The sequence below is a fragment of the Lissotriton helveticus genome, chromosome 2_1, assembly GCF_964261635.1.
Source record: "Lissotriton helveticus chromosome 2_1, aLisHel1.1, whole genome shotgun sequence".
In the NCBI taxonomy this organism is placed as follows: domain Eukaryota; kingdom Metazoa; phylum Chordata; class Amphibia; order Caudata; family Salamandridae; genus Lissotriton; species Lissotriton helveticus.
In genome coordinates this window covers 983,692,912-983,713,020 of record NC_136059.1, presented here as the reverse complement: position 1 = coordinate 983,713,020, position 20,109 = coordinate 983,692,912, and the positions used below count along the sequence as shown (strand labels likewise).

Here is a 20,109-nt window from a genome sequence, read left to right as displayed (position 1 = left end):
AGTATTATTGCTAATGGCCTAGGATAAGGGTGCTGTATAAAGGTAAATATATTGACATAAACCAGGCCATGGGCGAAGGAGGGCTCTGTTTATGAAATTGTCAAGCATAGGTTCAAGGTCACCTGTCCAAGGACACGCCTTGAGAAGGCAGGCTCTACCTCTTGTACAAGGTTCCACTAAGGCCAGTACCCTTTAACAGAATGCCACCCTTTTCCATTCTGCTAAAAGCACTGACAGCACCTTGTGTTTGAGTTGCATCTCTGACCTAGAAGATGTTATCTGCACAACGCGACCTGCTGCTCCCAACAGCCAGGTGGAGGTGGGGCAAGTAAACATACAAGTTGTTTAAACTACTTGGACAAACGTTGAACCAGAACTGTGAGCACACTGCTCAAGTTCTTTCCTTGTTCTGTTCACCAAGAACTTGTCAGGAACTTTTCATTGATTAGTTTCTAAAGACTAACTGACCCATTGTGCCCTTTCCTTTATTTGCTGGAGTAAAGCTGTGGCAGGTCTTTGAATTTATGGATTCTTCAGGTCTGAAAAGAAACAGGCAGTGGTCATATTTACAGTAGCATTACTTATTGTTCTGTGAATGTAAGGGCAGCTCCCATGAATGGAATGTTCATTGCTCCTGTGTAGTGTGTTGACACATACTTCTTGCTGACCATTGTGGGTACCGCGTGTTGCAAACACTAACATGATTAGTACGCTCATAACCCAACAGCACACCCACTGCGGCCTCTTTATTGATCCTGAACTTCCTTAGTGTGGCTGTGCATTGATTTACAATCATCTATACTGACACCCCAGTGTCCCTGGAATAAAGCAGGTTCAAGCATGAACATTTAAGAATCTTTTATGAGGAGCAGTCCACAGCAGCATAAAGAGTAAAAGAAACAAGCAAAGTCGTGTGCAGCAAGACATATCTTTATTAAGTGTATATATTAGAGAACATAATTCCTCAGATTGTACTTTGTTTAACTACTTCCTGTTATTTGTGAGGCTGTCAGTGTCAAACACATGGTGACAGTCTGATGAAGCTCCGGTGGCCCGATTAAAGGACAGTTTGGGACAACATCTTCAGGGGTAAGTAGGAATCATGAAGCCTGAGGAGTTGGGTGTGACATGGAGACCAGTAAAGGATTGCTTCAGTGCATCACATCAGGAAATAGATGAAGGTTGGCTAGTGTTCCCTCTGTGTAGAAGGACAAAATGGGCATTAAGGGAAATGTGATTATGAACCCTGCTTGATTCAGAGATGTTTGTAGTGTCTCTGCAGGGTGGATGCAAGGGTATTTGCCATCCTATGTGTAATGTGAGCCATACCTGTGGATTGTATTGGGAACCGCAACCCTTTGAACCATAACAGGTTTGATGGGTTATACCATTGTACTAGGGCAAACATAACAAATTTATCCACTCAAAGAAAGTGACACTATTATGCTGGATGCTGTCCAGGGGTTAGATTAGGTCAGATCTGTATGCTGAGGATGGTCTTGCCGTCTCCTCAGCTTTATTGATCAGCAATTTGACTTCTATTCTGTGATTTACTGAGTTAATACTTGTGTGGTGGTCATTTAAGAATGGAGATGCCTACATGGCCTCTTTGTGAGTTCCACAGGTGGCCTGCCAGGCTGCGGGTGCAGTGGAGCCCCCACTCCTGCATTTCCACAGGAGGACCACCTGCTGCATTCAGAGATCACAGCTGGCTTGATGGCAACCATTTTGATGAATGTGATTCCGCTGATGCAGCAAAATTGCAAAGCTAGCCAATGTATCTGATATTTCACACACACGCCTCTAAAATTGTGGTTTGTTTGTGAAATACAAAACAATCAGTGTTCCTAATGCACAGGGAAATGTCTCTCTCTGCATGGGGGGCCAGTGATCATGTTTCTTTCCATATTTGATGATCCCTAGCAGGAAGAAGTGCATTGGAAGGCCCCTCCTTACGAATGACAGGAATATCAAAAGAATGGCCCAGCTGCACTGTGCTGGATGACCAGCAGGGTCCTCAGTTTCTGAAGGCAAGACCAGTTGGGGCTTTTTAGCTGGAAACATCTATGTGAGGCGGGGAATTTAAAGAAGTTGTCTATTTCAACCAAACCGTAAATTATGACCTTAGTCTGACAACCCAAAGCAATGAGTCTACTCCCATCCCCTGATGATCATTAGTCTAGATTTGTCTCTTCTAAAAAAAATGCTCAACTGGAATTTGGGGGAGGAGGGTTTATGAATTTATTTGCATGTTTATTAAATGTTTATTTATTTATTTTGGTGGTGTTTTTGTAAAGCATGAATCACATCTGACAGGTCTGAGAGTGGATTCTTGATACGTAAGCAGCAGGTAGTGTTCTGGTCTGTTTTTTATTTTCATGTGGCATCTTTGTTTCAGCTTTCTTTACTTTTTTTAATCACCTGCATGATTATTACATGATTTTTTAATCACCTGGCACATTTGTTTAAGTATTATGTGCTATACTTTCACCGCGACGCTACTGTATACTCACCATTGGAATTCTGGTTTCTTTCTTCCTTTTTCATTGAATTTGCTCGTATTAAGCATGATGCATGGCTCAACTTTTGCTTGAGTGTTAGTATCTTATGAGCACTTCAGCACTCACTTGTTGAGTTAGCATGCATTTCTCCACCATTTGGACATGGTTACTGACACATACGTATGACTACTTCAGCACGTGTCCATCCTAGATATTGAGATATCCTCCAGTGTATATAGAATATATATCATAGTGATGTTTATTTATTTGTCCACAGATATTCCCCTGAAGAAGGGACCACGGAGTCCCGAAATGCATTGGGCTGATTTCCTATATATCTGCGCAATATAACCTTTATGTCTGCTAAGACTACTGTTAATTTTGTGACTGACAAATTCAATTTGTTTTTGAATACCATGTTAATTCAGGTGAAAACGATATCCACACATATTTTGTGATTATCGTTTTTTGCATTTGTATGTTTAAATACATGGTTAAAACAAAGCTGACAAGAGTATTGACAGTGTACTTTATGCATAATAATCAATAAGAACTGATGAATGTTTGATTTATTTTGTATTTTGGCAACTGCCATTGGTATTGTGCTACCCACACTGGGATCAGGTCCTGGTTTCTCTTACAGGTCTGAGAGTGACACATATAGGCTGGCACACAAAACAGATCAAGTATTCACTGCATATTGTGGTAATGGGATAACACGTAAATCAGCTATACATTGATTAAGACTTAAGCACACAGAATACAGAAAAAACATAATTACTCATCCTTGTAGGAAATGACAATATTACCAAGGAATCAGAGGTGATGCAATAAATAATTATAGTGAGGAGGGCAGTACGTCACACCCTGACAACAAGGGTAAACATGTTGGTAAGGATTTGAAGAGGAAATACCGGCATACATATTGCAAAGAATGTCCTTTCCATCCACACAGGCAATCTGCTGAGTTCTGATGAGTGTTCTCATTAACTTTAAGTACCTTCAATAGAGGGTCATTGTGAACATTCAGCACTAACCCGTCTTCACTCAGGCTTTCATGAGTTCTGCTACAAGATGATGAGAAACACATCTTTTTAACCAATCCTTCGTTGGCTTTTAGTTGTGTTCAACTCACGAAAACATCAGCAACATTCATTATGCAACAAAACTCTGTTTTATCATTCAAACATAACCTCATCAAAGTATTCTTTAAATAAATTACTCTTCCATTTGCAACTCCAGAACCTACTTACAACCTAACCCTGTCATGAGACACAATGCGCCTGCAAACTCTTAAAAATTCTCTTATAAAATATTGTGGCTAAGCAACGGATAGATTAGCGTATAGGTTTCAGTATATCAATTGTGCCTAAGGCATAAGCATAACTGCACTAAAGTAGTTTTCTATGGTCTCGCTCGATGCAATTTTGGGAGTGTAGTATTATCCCAGACTTCTTTAGAAATGTCCCTTTTCCAAGTATAATTTAACATTTCCTTCAGGTGACAATTTAAATAAGGGAATTCCTTTACTTAATCACATTTACCAGAAGATCACAACAGCAGCATAATCGATGAACAAGCGCTGCCACTCATAAGCACTGTGAAGATATACAATATTTCTTTGATAAAAAGAGAGCTGTGATAAGGACCAGCCCCTAACAATAACCCTAATAAAGATTAGTCCTGCAATATCTTCAAGACCTTTCACATCACAACGTTGAACCCATGATCAGAACCTCATGTTCGTCAAGTCGTACCCAGAAAAAAAGTATTTAACTTCCATTGGAAATAGACTGAGCTACTTTAATCAAGGGTAGCAGTGCCACGCTGTACTCTAATATAAGAGATAGACGTATGCCTTCCTTAAGCACTCATTGTTATCAAACAAGAGATTATCATCCTACTTCAGAAGAAGCTAACAACCAACAATGAAAGTTCCTGCAAGTAGGGGAGAGGATACAGTGTAACGGCCAGAGTTGCCGACTTTGGAGCTGGGGAACCAAGTTCAAGTCTCTGTTTTGGCTCAAGATCCTGTGATTCTGGGCAAATCACAATCTCCTTGTGTCTACCAAAAACGAATGTGTCCTTGTGTAATGCAACTGGTGCTCATGTAAAGCGCCCAATAAACTTGGGTCGATTTCGCACTAGATACAACTGCAAAAATAAGTACTTCCCCATATCCAAACTCCACTATCCTAACAGATCTTAGCTGCACGTTGGCTTGACTGACTGGCAGTATTTATATAGCACACACTAGCCAAATGGGTCACTTGGCATCAGTCCTAGAGTCTGCCTAACCTAATAGAATTGTCCTACCTTTTTTTCTAATGGTGGTCAGTGAGGGAAAGAATCTGTTTTCCAACAGATGCAAGTTCAACAGAGTGGGGGTCTTATACAGGTGCAGCATTCACAACAAACGTAGAGGTGGAACTTGGGCACTTATGACAGAGTTTCCTAACTACTGGAATGGTTTTGACAAGGAAGATAAGGATGTAACCCTGGAAAGAGATAAGAGCACCAGATAACTGAGGCATTCTAAGGTGAGACAGGGAGCACATTCAACACACTGCAGGCTTCAGTGACATAGTCATGTTCATATGTTCACTAACTACCGTGACAGACGCTTTTTGGATCTTTGGGGCTCACACAATGGGCCTGAGGAAGCCCGCTGTGCAGTGTGCTCAATGTTTTTTTTATCACAACAGTAGATGACTAGGCTTCCGTTTTCCGAAATGGAAATAGCAGTTCATAACTATTGCAATAATCTGGACTACCAATGTGATTTACAAGTCAATTATAACAACATGGTTTGTGACTTTTTCTACAGGCTGGACACGCAGGCCAAGTGACTCCTGTTGCTGCCAAAGATGATGACCTCCCGTTTGAGCTACTTAGCTTTATGTAATGGTCGACAGTAAAACCAGGATCTCTTCCTATAGATAGAGATGGATTTTGAATAGCATAACAAAGAATTCACCGCTACACACACTACTCCATAATGGTTTTCCCGTTAGATCCCCTCCTATGTAACTCCATCCCTAGTCAGGTCTGCGAAACCCACTTACTCAGATCAGATGCACACTGGAGAACCCTCCCTTTCTAATCTCTAAAACACTATTCCACCCCTCCCCCATTGCCTCAGTTCATCTTCCCCCTCTTTGAGGCATATTTATGTAAATATGTACGTCATGTAAGGATGCTGTAAACGTTTTGCATCTTTTTGTAGTATGTCCCACCACCTACAACTCATGATTTCAAAGATACTTCTATGTTACAACCCAAACAACACCTTTTGTTAGCTGTCACCTCTGTCGCTAAGTAAATCATTTCTGGAAGAAGAGCTTCCATCCTCTCAGTAAACACAAAAAATGACAAACAAGGACACCGCCGTCATAGCAGATGAGGCCAGAGGAGGAAACTTCAGGTACTATTGGATTGTTATTGTAGATTAACTGAGACTGCAGTTAATGTAAGGCTAGTGACCAAAACTGTCTCTTCAATTCCCATCATGGCTCATGAACACAGGCCAAGTGTCTCAAGGGGCATATGTACAAAGAAAAAGAACCAAACCATTACGATGATTAGTAGACAAATATGCAGGTCATTAATTCCTCAAAGAAAGACAGCACAATAAGGGAAAAAAGTCCTCTCAAACTCTCAAAAAATTGTTCTTGTGGAAGCACAGCAGCACACAAGTTTACAAAATTATGTTTAAATTCACACCACATTACAAATTACTAACAGGCAGCCATAGATTTATAGGCAGCATGATATATACCTTTGCAAGCAAGAAATTCCATATTTGCACATTTGCACTGCAAACGGTCTCTGACTCATTTGACACTTTATTTATGCACCTCCTCAGAAACAGAGCTCCTGACACGTCACAAGACACTCTTCGTGAAGAAACACTTTCCATTCAATCACTGTATATATTTATATCCACCTCCGAGGCTGTTGAAGCTAGCAGCCTGCCACAGACCTGCTCCCCAATCACCACAGCACTAGTTAACTCTGACCCCGTGCGCCGGCAAACACTAAGCATTGTGAAAGCTCAGTGCTAAATTACTGTGCATCCATTTTTTGATAACACGTCACGTACTTCATGTTAGTGGCTTGCAATATATTTTCATGGTTAAGCGTCAGAGGCCGCCAAAAGCATGGCGGAAAGGTACGTACTTGTCGAGTGCTGTGCTCGTGCACATACTCCTGCCGAAGCCCCGGACGCCCATCTGCCGGAAGTACGGCACGCAGGGCAGATTAGCAGCAATGATCGCCAACGAATCCGAAGGGTTCACAAAGAAACCATTCTGTCCCAGAATCATGTATCGATCCTGAAAAAGAGAAGAGAGAAAGAGGTGTGAACTTTCATTTTCCTTGTCAAGGCTTTCATTTGAAAGATACAACTTGTATTTTCTTTAAATGTTAGCCAGCAAAGGGTGCGTTTTTGTAATACATACTTTTCCTATACCCATACCCAATCTTAAACACCTAAACACTCAAAAAAATGTATTTATCTGTTGATTGTTACCTTAAAGTTTTAGACTATAACCCTATACAATGTAGAGAAATTCAATCTGACAACGGCCTACTAGTTTTAACTTGCAATGGAAAGATGGATGTGTGAGGCGACTGGACCTGGCATAACCCCCGCACCCTGCCCCACTCCTGCATGTATACACCATCCCTTTCCCTTCGGTATTTCCCCTACCGCCAAGAAAGCCATTACACTTCTTATTTTGTGGTGGTCATTTGTTGGCCGCAGTTTATTAGAGTTACAAGGAAACAAGTATATTTTTGCATTTTGCATGTTATATCATTATACATTTCCTTGCGATCATCTTTTGGCGGGGAACATCACTTACAACGCAATTTTTACCACGCAGTGCTTTTACATCGCAGCATTACAACGCATTGCGCTGGGGGGCGCTCTAGGATAGGGAATATATTTAATTTACTATCCAACACCTTCCCTACTATCCACGAGGACTGGAGTTGGAGTAGTAAATTAAATAATTCACTATCCAGCGCCCCAAAGCACTATGCGTTGTGATGGTATGCGCTGTAAAACTCGCATTGTAAAAGCATGCGATGTAAAAGCATGCGTTGTAATGTCGTACATCCCCTTTGTCCCAGAGTTAGGCCGCCTTGCTACCTTGTCCGACTTTGTTGTGCCCTGCCATCCGGCGGGGGTTGGGCTGCGAGTGCCGTCTCTGTTTGCTACCCCTTCCTTTGGTAGCCAGGAAACCCAGTCGTGAAGCATCCCAGAGTCGCTGTCCTTAGGCTACCTCACCCAGCCGTGTGGCATCTGAAGGTGAGTGGACCTATTCTGGCGCACCGCCCTCCGGTGTACCTCCGTACCAACCGTTCGCAGCGTAGCCCTTCGCCACGTCTTTTGCCTTTCTCAGCCCTGCGACATTGCTGTTCCTTTGGTGTGGGTGGGTGGGACAAGCTGCTCTTCTTCCGCTGTGCTGCTCCCCCGCTCCTGGATGATAGGAGCATACCTGGGGGAGCAGCGCTTTTAAGCCCCCCGGTCTAGCCCTTTCGGTTCGCGCCACTCCCTGCCATTGAGGGGTTCGAATCCCGTGTGTACCCCCATTGGCTGCGGCGATGTGGGGGGGTTGACCCTTGGGAGCTTTCCCCACGCCTTGCTCGGCGTACCTGCTTTTCGCGCCAAGCCGGGTCCCCCCGCCTCACCTCCTGGGGGCTCAACGCCGGGTTATGGCGCCCGCTCCTGAGCCCCCTTCAGGGGCCCGCCTCTGCAAAAGTCAGCAGTGTAAAAATTAAATTTTTTAGGAGGGGGTTATTTTATATAGTTTAAAGTGTGAGTTTGGCTGTTGAGGATGATACATCATTAGTCAATAGCTTGATAATATATGTGCCTCATTAGGATATCGGTCGGACCGCCACCGCCAGGCTGTCAGTGGTTGTCCGACCAACATCCAGCAGGGCGGTCTGACCGCTGCATAATGATGTGGTCGGTCCAACCGCATCGGTCAGAGGGACTGACTGACACTTCTGACGGGCTCGAGCCCGTTGGTTGGATCATATTCCCTACAATGAACTGAAGGGATTAAAAAATCCAGGAGTACTCCAGAGACAAAATTGACTATAACAGCTTTCCAGGAGTTCTCTCATGCGTTTTTATCTACACAAAATACATTTCCGTAAAGTGGATTTTAAAACAAATCGTAACTATTTTTCTCCATGGTGTAAACAGTTTTCCCTGCGGACAAACACATTCTCCATCACATGGTATCCAGGGCAGGAATAGGCCAGGAAAATGTTAGTGAAAAACAACAAGTTTGTGGGTGCTCACCAACTTTGCAATGTATTCCCACCCTTGATGACCGATTTCCCGGCTCTGTGGGCAGATTTAGGCCCAAGTGAATTATCCCTTGTACATTGTACTGTTACCTAGCACTTAATTATCAAGTGCACTTGTTTAATTTGCTCAGCTAGGTGCCATCCGTGGATTTGTGAATTTAATTGTGTGTTGTCTCTGAGGCCTGATAAAAAGCTCCAGAACCATGTGCACTGTGTTTAAAATATTAACAATTTTGCTTGTTAACACCGCTGTGTGACTGTCTGGATATATTCTGTATATTCTGAGAAGGGATTTGGCTGGTATTGAGAGGTAAACTATACTTCTAAATGAAATATTGCAATTTAACTTAAGTTTTTATCAATTGATCCTCCACGGAGTGGAGAAATTAAAGAGGTTGTCTCCTCCATGAAAAACATAATGTAATTAAGGCTCCCTGTTTCCCATTTTTACTGATTTTTATAGATAAATACAGACAGAAAACATTCATTTTCTTTTCTGTATTTATTTTTAAATGTGGATAAAAACGGAAATTGGGTTGCTGTTTGAGTAATTCTAAATACTGTCTGCCATGACTGCCAGGCCAGTAGATGTGTGGATTGATAGATTAGGGGGTTAAAAGCAGAAAGGATTTTTTATTAAAATGCTTTAACAAGGTTGATATTGAAATTTGCATATTTTCATATAAGTGCACTGGTTTTTCTTGTGTGGTTGTTCACCGCCTTGAAACCTGCCAGACTTTCAAGCATGAGTGCATATTTATTGGTTAAATAAATGTGGAAATATACTAATTTCAGCTAACTTTTCCACAAAAAAACAAAATGAATATGGATAAATACAGATAAAATTGGCAAAAAATAAATATGGATAAATGCAGATGGAAATGGCAAAAAGAAAAATATCATAAAAACCAGGAGCCCTAAATATAATGAACCTTTTTAATGGTAAGGCTTGCAGCTATACTGCAGACTTCTCTCATAAAGTGTAACATCGTTTTTTCACAGAATTATTTTTTCTGGTGTGGTGGTGGTTGTGGTTTTTATTGGAAATCCGTCCAAGCTCAAAAATCAGTTTCTACCTGTACAGTCCAAAATGTAAAATTCAATTTTTGCTTTCTTTTCTTTCTCAGACCGTATGAGAGAAATAACGATTGCTTCCATTTTCAGTCAGCTGCTTTCCGGGGAGTTTACAGTGCTGTCTAGGTAAAAGGGAGTTTAATTATAAAAGGAAATGATTAAGTAAAATATTTGCCTTCAATTAGGAAGGCCTATTAAACATAATGTCCTGCCAAGGGAAGAGGGAGTGAGGCCAGTCAGTGTTGTGCGCTCATATAAAAACTGAGGGCCCGATTGCTCTAGTAAAACAGCTTTACAAGCACAAATGGCAGGATTTATGACTGCAAGGAATTAACAAAAGTTGACCTTGCAGTCACAAATCCAGTTCCCTTTGCATGATGTTACCTCACAACAGCAGAGAATTAACTGAGAGTGAATTCCACACAAGATGTTGGGGTGGTCCACAAAACATATGAGTCTGTGCATGGCCATTCATAAACTCCCAAATGACTCTTTCTCACCATGACATAGACAAAGGTAAATTCCATTCCAGGCTGAGAAAGAGTAATGGAATACTGCAAACATTGTGTGAGTGCAGGGTAAGGGGTTTCTCCATTAGGAAATATATTTATCCTGTGGAGAAAAAAACATGAATGAAAGCATTGGCATTTTAGCAGGTGTACACTGTGTACAGATTTGACAGCAGACATACCAGCACACAAGCAAAAACAGGAATTCACAAAAGCTTTCCTGAAGTATGCCTAAAAACCTTCGACTACTGTAGCTTTCCAATTGTACTTTCAGAAAGTTTTGGAAATTGGAAAAGGCATAATTCTGCACCCATGTGAAGGTGTTAACCCCGTAGGTGCAGATGTCCCTCTTTTTGTGGATTGGGCCCTGGGTATTAGCCTTTCCTGTCGGCCCGATATAGCCTCATGAAGCAATTTAGATTTTGTGACAGCATGTGTGTGTATGTGTGTTGGCTGTAGTTTGAAGAGAGTCTTTAAAATTCATTTATTCTTCAGAGAGCAGGGGAAAGAAGGGAAGGAAAGGACTTATGGCCTCCAAAGGCCTCTGCTCAAAGAAGCCTTGTCTCTGAAACCATATTGAATATTTGTAGCACATAAATGTCTTGGAGATGTTCAGCCACAAAACACACTCCAAGCCGAGGAAGTGTCATATCACCTTAAAAGAGAGCCTAGGGCCAGATATATGACACACCAATTTGCGACTCGCAAATTGAGTCGCATTTGCAACTCGCAAATTGGGATGTACAACAGTGTCTGGGACTGTTTTGCGGCCTCAAATGCGGTCGCAAAACTATAGTACATGGCATGATGACTTGTTATTAGGAAGGGATGCCCCTTTCTAAGTGCGAGAGTTCCAAATGCTATTTTGCGAGTCAGTAACTCGCAAAATAGCATTTGCACATGACATTACCCTTTTTGCGGACACAAACGGGAGGATCTCCTGTTTGCGGCCGCAAAAAATGGTCGTACATGTGGACCCTGGTCTTTAGTAGGGATTTTATGGAAATTTCAGAAGAGCTTTCTACCAATGCTATGGGTTTGCAGTCAGCCTCCTGACTGGCACCCAGGAACAGAGGAGTCAGCAGCACTGAAAGCTCTGTGGTCTGCCTCAGGTGGTTACTGCCTGGAAGAATCCTGCAGGACACTTGGAGAGGACTGATCCTGTGGTCCGGACTGTCTGAGCGGCTCTTTTCATGCCCGCCTGAGAGTGTTGAAGAGACCCTGGCAGACAAGGCTCTAGGAGACTACTAATGCAGCATTAAGTGTTCAGTACTTGAGAAATTGACATGAAAAATGTGCATCTTCCATCTGTTTATAGAGTCATAAATGCATTTGAGATTAGCGCCTGGCTACCCTCCCGGGTGATTAGCTGTGCTCTTTAAATTCCAATTGATTGATGGGAACATTTACAACTTGAAACTCTCCATGAACCTTCTTTATAGTTTGGTACTGCAAGACAGCTTTTGTAATTGATACTTTCTGACACCTCCCATCAGCTTCCACTGTTCTTCATCACCGGAGGTTTGATTTTTCAGTTCCTTCTCAAGAATGACTCGACTTATGCAACTACTAACTTGAAGCTTTGTTAGATAGTGTAACACGTGGCTATCTGCACCCTTTACTTTCTTTGGGACAACTTTGGCTGATGAATTGCTTTTGATCCTTTTGATCTAATTGATATTGTTTCTGCATAATTTTATTTAAATATTTTATTTTTATATATACGTATGTTGAACCTTCAAGCCCAAGGGTCCAGGTTTTCACTTCGGGTAATATCACATTGAAAATCAATTATTATTTGGGAAATATATTCTATGACATAAACAGGCCCATACTAACTAACACCGCGACTGTGCAAAAAACACAAGTCCAACTTTCAAGAGGTGCAGTCTCTGTTTTATTCTTTACACACTGCATTTACTTGCTTTCACATACTTCAAACATATCTCAAGCATAGAGAAGGCTATGGAGAGGTTTAGCATCCAAATATAAATATATAAAGGAACCTCCCTGGTCCAAACAGAAAGGAAAATGCCATATCTACAAGTTTCCAGGAACTTCCTATCATTGACTTTCCGAAATACTTGGTTGAGAAATTAATCGGGTTCAATGTTGTCAAAGGATACAAACATTTTAGTTAACTTGACCCTGCTGGTCAGGCCCTGTATTCATCCTATTAAGAAATGTATTTGGAAGAACCAACCCACATGCATCAGTAGGGTTTAAGGACTTTCTTCACATATCAGAATGGACAGAATCATAAGGTCCATCGACAAATTGTAGGAATTTGCTCCTGGAAAATTACTTATACATCTTAAATAGATTTGAGATTTTCATTGGATTTAGAAAAAAACAGAAGTAATATTGGAAAGTGACACAAATCTAGATTTCCAGGCATACTCATTAGGATAAGGAACAATTATGCACACAGAATTTTCATCACTTGTAAAATGTCTACACGTAAATTTGATCTGCACATTTTGTATTTTTGCCCTCAGGAACAATAGTACCGACACCCCCTGTCGTAGAGAAACACCTTAACCTATGACTCCATTAAACATTTATAGTGCTCATACCCCAGTCTAATTCTGGAAATGTACTTTTTGCAGGAGCCAGATTGCATGTGAACCCAGAGTAGGGAACTACCTGCAATAGGTGTGTAAATAGCCATTCCTATGTGACTTTGTAGATGCTTACATCTGCATGTTATGCATCCCAAAATTGTCCAAATTCCCACCCCTTCTTCAGCACTCACAAATGTACAAAACCCATCAAATTGGCAGAATCACTGTGCTTGTAAATGCACTTTACAATCGTAATCTTCCACTCATGCTAGGTGTGTGACTCAGGATTGGGGAATTATGTTCGCTAATCAAATTGTCTGTGGAGTTAAGTGAAACTTTGGGAAAAAACGTTTGTCAATTTAAATGGTGCAATGACTCCATAAACTAGAAAGTGGAAAAAGTGAAGACTTTATGTAGTGTGTGAGAGATCTCTATATGTTCCTCTCTCAACTAAAACAAGGTGAATTGTGTTCCTAAGGAAGTAACAATATGAGTGCTGTAGTTGGTGCACTGAAGGCCCTAGACACAGTTTTGGATAACTTTTGAGCAGGGTGTACAATGTTAGTCCATGAGGGCCAAATCTATGTCACATTATCAGGCTAATCATGAATTTGTTCATGTAAAATTATCTGATATTGATATTCGTGAAATCTGGCCTGGACCATACTGTATGCCCTAGAACAGTCCTGGAAGGCCGAATCCATGCCAGACTTTAGATAAATACAGTTTCCTTAAAAATCCGGCATGGATCTGGCCCTTCAGGACTGACTTTGTTGAACCCTGCCCTAGAACATAAAAGTCATGTCACAAAGAATCTAGACAAGTGTGATGACTTGTTCACCAATTAGTTCATTTTAGTAGATTATACACATTAAAGGAGACTGTTTTTTGTGTTTTTGCAGGGATGGGGAAATTACAGTATTAGTGCAGCAGAAAGTATGTGGAATGGGTGCAGTTCCACGGACATGGTGACTACCTTTTAGTAATACCAGTGCTATAATATCTTCAAACTTTGTGTACAATTCTGCATTTTCACCTGTTGACTTAATAAGAGCATAGAATGTAATACCTAAATTTGGTTCAGCAAGGGTCACACTGGCTTTATGCAAAAACAAGGAACAGTACAAATTGTGAGGCAATTACCTTGATGTTTCAGAGAATGCTGTTTAAGTGGAACATTTTCTTCTTGATATAGTTTGGGACCACAGTGGAGGAAGACTTCTTCAGTCAAAAACCTTTCCAAAAGTTTATTATGTCATCATCACTGATGGACTGAATTGTTCTCAGGGTTCCCTGATCTTTATTTAGCAGTGGTGAAAAGCAAACAATGTGCGCTAGATTCTTAAGCGGGAGACAGATGAGGCCTAGATAACTCTGCCAATCTTTTGTGGCCAATTCTGCGAATATGCAAGTATTCTAAATCTCATTGTCTTCGACATGAGGAATTACATTTCTTAGCGAAAACATTTATGTTTTTTGTCATCCCAGTAAGTAAAAAGATCTAATTTTAGATCTGAAATACTTCAAACCAAGAGACATATTTGTCCTACAGGAAAGATAACTTTTTAAAGGGCTTTAGACAAAAGATTACTAGATGACACCCCAAACATCAAACTCCCGTGGAGTTGCTTTTCCTTTCCGGATGTATGACGTTACAACGCATGCTTTTACATCGCATGCCTTTACAACGCTGTTTTTACAACGCATGCCTTTACAACGCATAGTGCTTTGGGGCGCTGGATAGTGAATAGTTTAATTTACTATTCCAACTCCAGTCCCCGTGGATAGTAGGGAAGGTGTTGGATAGTACATTAAACCTATTCCCTATCCTAGAGCGCCCCCAGCGCAATGCGTTGTAATGGTTTGCGTTGTAAAAGTTGCGTCGTAAAGGCACTGCGTGGTAAAAGTTGCGTTGTAAAGGATGTTTCCCTTCCTTTCCTTACACCCAAGAGATATCTCTGATCAGACACTTGGGAGATTAAGCTGGATAGTGGTGATCTTTCAGGGTAATATTAATTGACTAAACATCTCTGTTTGCTCAGTTTCCTTCTCAAACACAGATAACTGTTCTGAATGGACTACTTTGTTGTCAGTCATTAGGGAGCTTTTATTATGACAAGGAAATGTCAACATTAACTTGGATTTTCTTTAAAGCAGATCCTATCTTTAAAGTAGGAAAGGCATTATTCTAAAGGGTGGCAACATGTTAAACTAACATACAAGCCTGGCTATTTTCAATTCAGGCAATGTCTTGCAGTTCCAAAACTTCAGTGGTTAAGATTTCACATATTTCTTTTCAGCAATTAAAATTAATTCAGGAATGTATTTCATTCAAATAATTCAAAATATTGTCAAAAAATACCTAATTGAGATATACTCCTTCACAATAACAGACCATGCAATCACAGCATTCTCAGTTTATCTAGACATCTACTTTTACCTGCCTAGATGGTGAACCTCCACGCATCACTGTCTACAAGATGCAGAATTTACAATAGATTATGCATTCTAAATTGCAGATAATCCTGTTCAAGGTAATTTTACGAATTTAAGGCTTTACTCACATAGTGTAATCCATGTGCAGAAATCTGTGTACATGTAGATTTCCGCCTATGACTGGGCAGGAATCTCCTCATTGATGATACCATCAAACCAGTTGTAGGATTACGAGTCTCCACCTCATTACATGAGGGGGTGGAAACTCTTACAACAGACATTATGACTGTAAAGTTACTATGAGTAACTTTAGGTGCAGATTTCAGGTATACACCTATAGGTTGAGTTCTCCACAGATGGGACATCGATTTCTGCCTACTTTATTAAAAGTTCCAAATAGAAAAGAATAGGGAAACAGCATTCATGTGAACTAAATCAGATGCACCTGTCACACATACAACCCACACCGTAGGCTCTTACACCCTTCCCTCTGACCTGCGTGGCTTTCCGTCCTCACGCTATAGCTACAGGACCCAGTATGCAGCCAACTTCATGTAAGAGGATAGGGTGCTTTGCTGAGGAGGAGAGAAACCTTGTGCTGATCTTTGTTGTAGATCACTACATGGAACTACATGGTCAGCTTCCATAATACCTCAGCGGGGGAAAGGAGGCAGCCATGTGGCATCAGTTTACAGATTAGGTCAATGGATTGGGGGTGGAAGTGCAGACTAAAGGGCATCCTCAAAAGGAAGTGGTCGGATTAGAGGAGGTGGGTCAAGGAGATGTTTTCCACGGCACAGATGGTAAACCCACTTTTTTAGATGGAATCTGATTCTGTCTCCAAGTCTCCCGCTTCAATGGATGTATCTACTCCATCATGCAACCTTATGTGCTTTGTGTTATGCTATGTTATAGATTATTTAGAAAGTATTTATTCATCGAAGTTTCATGGAGCTAAGATAACCTGTTGTTTCCTTATACCACTTAATCAGCAAATTAGTAAATAGTAACTTTTTAAAGAGTTCCCTAAAACGGGTTACATCAAGTTCTGACTGAAGAGTCATTTCCAAATTTAATAGATAGCAACAGAAAAGGCGTGATCCTGAAAAGTTACATTTTGTTGCTCTGGGGATTGCTAGTCACTATTGACAATTAGATCTTAAGCCACGCTTATACTTGATTACATGATTGACTTTATTGTAGTTTTTATAGACCACTCTGTGACCCATCTGGGTGTCCTAGTGCTGAGAATACGACTGCAGCAAAGCACACTTGAAAGTAAAGGAAATACAGAGTAAGTAGATGTGTTTTTGCAGTTTTTTGAAAGGATATGAGAAGAGACTGGACATGGAGAAATAGGGAGCGCATCCCTTGACTTTTGGCAGCTAAACTGAGCCGAAAATCTAGAAAAGTGTGATAAACAGCCCTGTCGAGGAACATGATGGACTTAAACACAATTCCATTTAGTACAGGCAGCCAGTATAGTTGTTTTGATGACAAGAGATATGTGGTGCATAGGTAAATCACAACCAAGCGAGCAGCTGAAGTTTGTATGAATTGGAGTTCACTTTTACAGGTGCTGTGAAATAAACAGCATTACCATGATCCCAACGAGATTGTAAAAGCGCATTCACTAGGGGACATGGAATCTCTTTTCTCTAAACAGAAGAATTTAGAGAAGTATTTTAAATTGAATGAAGCAGGAAGTTGTTACTTTTGCTGCGTGAGGTCCAAGAGGTATCTTGGAATCCAGATAAGTGCCCAACGTACACACTGCAGGAGGGGGTAGGACAAAATAATAAATAGGTTTTCACATCCCTGCTCACAAAATGTAGATGATACATTCACACTGCAAGCAATGAGATAAGAGCATTCAGAGTTTGCACAGTGCTGCTTGCTACTGCCTTTATTTCAGGATGTTCACAACACCAGCCCACATGCAGCCACAACAGCAGCCCAACACACCATAAAAACCGTCCCGCACGCAGCCACAAACCCATCCCACACATTTACGTGTCAGACTGGCCTATCTGGCACTGCCATATTGCCTTAGATGCCAATCCTGGTGATCAGTAGCCAGGGGCGTAGCTAGAGCTTGTGGCGCCCGGGGCTATCCCTCAGATTGCCGCCCATGGACTCCGCAGCCCTGTGATTGTGTGACCTTAAGTCTCGGACTCGAATTTCAATGACTATGAGTGACACTTTCTCCCGAGCAAAATCAAGCAATGAAGACGCGGGAAACATATAAATATCAGAAATTACTCCCATTTGAGCAAAGAGAAAGTCTAACAGCTGCAAAGCACCAGAAAGGAGGGGAGCTACCCTAGTGCCCATTTAACCTGATTGGAGAGTGGCCTCAGACACTCGCCTCAGACAATCTGCATCCTGCAAGGCTCAGGGGAGTGAGAGTGAGGCGCACATAAGTTACAGCCAGCCAGGGTGGTGGTGTGTGTAAAATGGAATGTCCCGTTATGAGAAAATCCAAAAATGGCAGACGCTGACACACCAAAAGAGGACAGGTTAATGTTTGACATAGGCAACAAAAGAGGTGGGCAGTTTCGTTTTTTTATTAATTCACCATACGTTTTGACAGGAGGAGCACTTCTTGATCAGTTTCCCAGCGGACGACAGATGTCCTATTAGTGTTAAACACAAAAGCCTGGAACTATTAAAGTCAGAAAGAGTAATGGTAATAATGCGGAAAGTGTCTAGACTAATGGCCATTCAGAAAATGACATTCCCCATTTGTAATGTTGGAGAGGCGTCATGAGCACAACAAAGCTATATATAAATGCACTGCAGCACATAAACAGGTAAGCTCTTTCAGACAAGCAGAGAGAGAATAAAAGAGCTGCACTGGAGAGACAGTGAGTTCAGGTACCTAATATCTGTGGACTGATGCTGGGCTGCATCAGTTGCCTTAGATGATTAAATATAACGTGCACCGTTTTAAATCACTTTCTGAGCATGTATTTGACAAGAATAACTTTCTGAAATATGTTGCTCAACGACAATGTATGTTGCGATTTTCAGTGCTACAGGACAGTGAATGCAAAAGCAGAAGAGCTAATAAAACCTAATACAGTGCTTTAAAATTATTTATGAAGCAGTCACTGTATGGCACATGTATTCAGGAAAAACACAAACCTTTCCCTCCCAAAGCTTGAGGTTAGCAACTCTTAGTATGTAATTCACAGTATCAATTTATGAGAAAATTGTCTTCTCATCATGAAGTATACATGTCAAGTGCTTGCTGACGAGACCCTAAATACCTTGCTTGACACACCATCTCTCAAGGCAGTGGCTGCAAGCTCAATTAGGCCGCTACTGCGCACTGTGGCAATTTAGGTTTGCCTGCAGCCTCATTATAACATTCACCCTCCAGGCTGCAAAGTTGCAAGCAAGGCTCAGCTGGCTGGCTGCAGGCAGGGTCAGGTCGTGAGTGACAGCAGGCCGCAGCAATTTGAGTTTGCCGGCCCACTCCAGTGATAGTCGGACTCGTGCTGGCCGCCTGATAGAACTATTAAACTGAACACACACACACCTGTCGCAGGGAGCCCAGGGTTAAAGTTGAAAAAAAGCACTTACTTGAAGTCTCTCCATTCTGTCTTTTCTTAAATGCCTCAATGTTGACTTGACGACAGCATCCATTGCACTGATCCCGATCCTGTCAGTGGGCTTTAGTGCTGCTGCAATTGTTCAATATCAAATCGAAGGCCACTGTAGTTTGGCGTCACCATCAAGACAGTCAAAAGACGCAAGTCTGTCTGTGCCATCCACCCTTCAACACAAGCGGAGTGCAGCAAGTGATGCATGCTGCTGCAAGTTTGTTAAACTAGAGCCGATCTGAAGGGCAGCGCATCCGCCATGAAGTATGTCATGCGCTCCATCACAAGTCAGCTGGCTGCCTTTAAAGGACACAGGCCGGTGGTGTAAGTGTCCCACCCGCGACCCCAGCAGCCCACGTTGAGGCAGGTAAGAGGTCAGGGCCAGGGAGGGCTTCTGAGGCATTGGGCCACACAGGTCAGGACTTCAAACAACATCGTGCCTGCAAGCAAACAACGAAAAACAAAGCTGCTGCCCGCTACCATTAGATGTGCTCTGAGCTAATCACTCACTGTCCATAACGGGCAAGGCGCGAACGTTTGAACATCCGCTTATGAAAGGAGAGTGCGTGACACGTCACAGCTGCCGCCTGCCGTGCTGCGCTACATTTCAGCGCGAGGGCTGGCCAAACGTCATTCCCAGGGCCGTCATTGGTAGCGCTTTGGCGCTCTACAAGAATGACGGCCCTGGGACAGGAAACACAAAGGACGGTACCACGTCGCTTTAACAAGCACTAAGGAGCCAGGAGGTGTGGTTGCTGTTCACACGGGGGCCGCACGGCACTGGAGGCCCGTGACAGCGGTCTTTATAATTCATTTGGGGACCCGGACCCTACTGTAGTGATTGACAGTAGTGTCTGCGAGTGTCCAAATCAATTATAAAGGCTGCGGCCACGGGCCACAAGTGCCGCGCGGCCGCCGCCCCTAAAACAGTGCCGCCTGGGGCGGTCCGCCCCCCTCGCCCCACCTAGCAACGCGGCTGTCAGTAGCATATCAAAGTTACCATGAGTCTTAATAAAAGACAGAAAAAATAAACTGCATTCCCACGTTTGGTAATATATATATATAACAGCTGTAATTGGGTAACATTGTA

At 42.1% G+C, this 20,109-nt stretch overlaps 1 protein-coding gene across 1 annotated transcript in view; it reads right to left on the bottom strand.

Annotated features, from left to right (window-relative positions):
* Positions 1-20,109, bottom strand: part of PGM5 (phosphoglucomutase 5) — an 827,968-nt gene that overhangs the window by 559,635 nt on the left and 248,224 nt on the right. The window contains exon 6 of the mRNA XM_078675734.1: positions 6,681-6,835. Coding sequence (XP_078531860.1) covers positions 6,681-6,835 — 155 coding nt within the window. The remainder of the gene's footprint in view (positions 1-6,680; positions 6,836-20,109) is intronic.